Source organism: Cydia splendana, chromosome 21, assembly GCF_910591565.1.
Source record: "Cydia splendana chromosome 21, ilCydSple1.2, whole genome shotgun sequence".
Classification (NCBI taxonomy): Eukaryota; Metazoa; Arthropoda; class Insecta; order Lepidoptera; family Tortricidae; genus Cydia; species Cydia splendana.
In genome coordinates, this window is record NC_085980.1 from 579,509 (window position 1) to 582,784 (window position 3,276).

General features: G+C 35.5%; 1 protein-coding gene across 1 annotated transcript; it reads left to right on the forward strand.

The window, feature by feature from the left end:
* The first annotated feature begins 592 nt into the window (after window positions 1–592).
* Window positions 593–2,321, forward strand: LOC134801082 (cytochrome P450 6B1-like). The gene is made up of 2 exons (XM_063773603.1): window positions 593–1,928; window positions 2,155–2,321. The coding sequence occupies exons 1-2, from the start codon at window positions 593–595 to the stop codon at window positions 2,319–2,321; spliced, it is 1,503 nt and encodes a 500-aa protein (XP_063629673.1).
* Window positions 2,322–3,276: the final 955 nt, after the last annotated feature.

Consider the following 3,276-nt stretch of genomic DNA (forward strand, 5'->3'; position numbering starts at 1 on the left):
TGTGTTACTTGGGATAGGTATTGTTATTGAACGTAGTAATTTATATGAATACGCCACTTGTGTTAACATTAACTTATTAATGGTAATTAATCGTTTTCAGTACTGACAGAGCAGAAATATTATGAAAACTTGCATTATATTTTGGCTATGGATTGATATAAACTATGGATTGATGAAAACTTGAATTATATTTTGGCTTCATATTCATAGGGTCGTGCGGAAAGAGAAAAGTCATAGAATGTATGGGCTCCCCTACATTTCACGACTCTTCTCTTTCCGCACAGACTCTAGGCAGGGTCACTTAGGTCACTACCCACTAGGCCAGAACGGTCATCCATACTTATACCTATATTAAATATACGTGACATAATCCGATTAAATCGTTTTATATATGAGTAACTATCGCGGTGATCGAAAACAATATTAAAACCATATTACAATTTTATTTGCTGACGGTACATATGCACATTGCACAGTATGCACGTCTTACAGCTTTATTACTTCTACTAATTATTATTACCATTAGACTTAAGTTAACTGCATTCATAATCAACTAGACTATTTTCTGCATAAGTCACATCATCAGATTAAGATGCCTCTTTTCTACGTTCCATTATTATTAATAACTTTAGTATATTTACTATACCGCCACTTCACTAAGAAACTGAACTACTGGACAACAAAAAACATTGCCGGACCACAACCGATACCATTTTTCGGAAATTTAAAAGAATCCGCATTAAGAAGAGTGCCCGTCGGTTTGCTATATAAAAAGTTTTATGAAGATTTTCCTGAAGAAAAAATCGTTGGCATATATTTGATGAAAACACCAGCCATTCTAATTAGAGATTTAGAAATAGCGAAGCATGTTTTGATAAAAGATTTTGACATGTTCGCTGATAGAGGAATCAAGTTTGGGGAGAAAGATATGGGTGCCAATCTATTCCACGCTGACGGTGATACTTGGAGAGTGCTGAGGTCTCGATTTACTCCACTGTTCACATCAGGGAAGCTGAAAAACATGCTGCATCTGATCGATGAACGAGCGGAAAATTTTGTAGAATATGTAGACTTGATCACTAAAGACAATACCGAACATGAAGTGCATTCATTAGTACAAAAATACACGCAAGCGACAATAGCAGCGTGCGCGTTCGGTTTAGACATGGACACATACGGTCAACTAGCAGACACGCTAAAAAGAATAGACAAGAAGATCTTCACAGTCAATTCCAGTTCCATTTTAGACATGATGTACCCTGGTATACTTAAAAAAATGGGTGGATCCAAGTTCCCTAAAGAAGTTAAAGAATTCTTTTTCGATTTAACAAAAAGAATCATTAGTCAAAGGCAAGGCAAACCTACGGAAAGAAACGACTTTATGGACTTGATTCTAGCTCTGAGACAAAAGGAGATTCAATGTCGAACGAAAAATGACGATAATTTAATCCTGGATATGAACGACAGCGTAATATCAGCACAGTCTTTTGTTTTCTATGCAGCGGGATACGAAACCAGTGCTTCCACTATGGGTTTCCTTCTATACCAGCTAGCTTTAAACCAAGACCTACAAGATAAAGTAATTGAAGAACTAGATGCAGTTCTAAAAAAGCATAATGGAGAGATATCATTAGAAGTTATATCTGAGTTATCTTATATGGGAAAAGTATTTGATGAGACGCTTAGAATGTATCCTATAATAGATAAATTGAAAAGATGTGCCCAAACGGACTACAAAGTGCCTGAGACTGACCTTACGATAAAGAAAGGGCAGATCGTGATAGTGCCCGTGCATGGAATCCATTTTGATGAGAAATACTACCCTAACCCTGAGGTGTTTAACCCTGAGCGATTTTCTCCAGAGAACGTGGCAGCGAGGCACTCATGCGCATATATGCCGTTCGGATTGGGACCGCGACATTGCATAGGTAACTTTTATTTTATAATTTTATAATATATTATAACAGCTAAGGCAGCACCAGCAGCCACTTATTTGAGGAAAAAATGCGCGTGGGGTTTATTGTGGGCGTATTGACATAAAATTAATTTTGAATAATTAGTAAAAACTAGTCTTCACCGAGCCACTTTGTGAAAACGAGTGTTTACTGAAATATACCAGTTAAAACTAGTTTTCTTTTTTCATTTTAATTTCAGGTATGCGCTTCGCCGTCGTCCAATCCAGGGTGTGTCTCGCCAAGCTGCTGGCTCGCTTCCGCGTGGCGCGCTCTTCTAACACTAAGAGTTTTTGCGAATTCTCTCCTACAAGGCTGGTCTTATACCCAGAGGGTGGTATCAAACTGAATTTTGTTAGGAGGAATTAGTTATTTTTTTTATAAATGGCGGAAATACCCAGTAAATACTAAAAATACCATTGGTATTGTACGTAGACGTACTTAATAATTAAGGCCCAGTAAGTTCGTGCTCTTCTCTCACTCTCATTGAGCGCATAAGCGCGAACGAGATGGAAGTGCGTGCCCGGGAGCGCGGATATCATGTTTTTAATTTAATTTTTATGTACGTTTAAATAAAATAAAAAGTAATCGAAATGTTCCCTCAAACATGCTATTGCCGATTTAGAAGCAATTTTCATATTTTAAGCTTTTGTGCATAATATGTTACAAAATGTTTAAAGTGCATACAGTTCCTTGAGAAAGGCTTCAAGATTGCTAATAAAATTTATGGCCGCCGTATTGTGATCCAAAAAAGTATGTATATAAAATTAAGATTTATTCAATAACAAAACGTATAAACTATTATTAAAACTAAGTATAAACAAAATAAATAAATAAATAAAACTTACCCACCAGGGTGCCCATAAGGCGCATAAGGCATAAGGCTGGCTACATTCCCACGCTGAATAGCTATGCCTTTTCTTTGGCCTAGGAATGAGCCAGCCCTAGGGTCACCCGTGGTTGCAAATAGTCTTTTTCAGGCCCTTTTTTTGTATGTAAATAAATTATTTAAATATAATTGTAAAGGTATGATAGATAAATACATAATATGATAAATAAATATGTTTATCACATATTCAGTGAGTGTATGGTAACGTGTGGCACCTAAGTCAACAATTATAGTAAATAATTAATGTATTCGTATGTATAAATGTAATTGGTGTCGTCTTTAGAACGTTTATAATAACATGTTGTATGTTTTTTTGTTATAATTTTACATTTTTGATGAATAAATTTATAATAACATAATTTATTAAATTAATGTTGAAGAAATAGCAGCCATTATATGAAGTAAGTACCTACATCATAAGTTTGGAATGTTTGG

What these genes read in the sequence shown, in the direction of transcription:
- LOC134801082 (XM_063773603.1), top strand. Translation starts at nt 593, where the DNA reads ATGCCTCTTTTCTACGTTCCATTATTATTAATAACTTTAGTATATTTA. An exon ending in GGGACCGCGACATTGCATAG is followed by an intron (nt 1,929 to 2,154) that starts GTAACTTTTATT and finishes TTTTAATTTCAG; the next exon opens with GTATGCGCTTCGCCGTCGTC.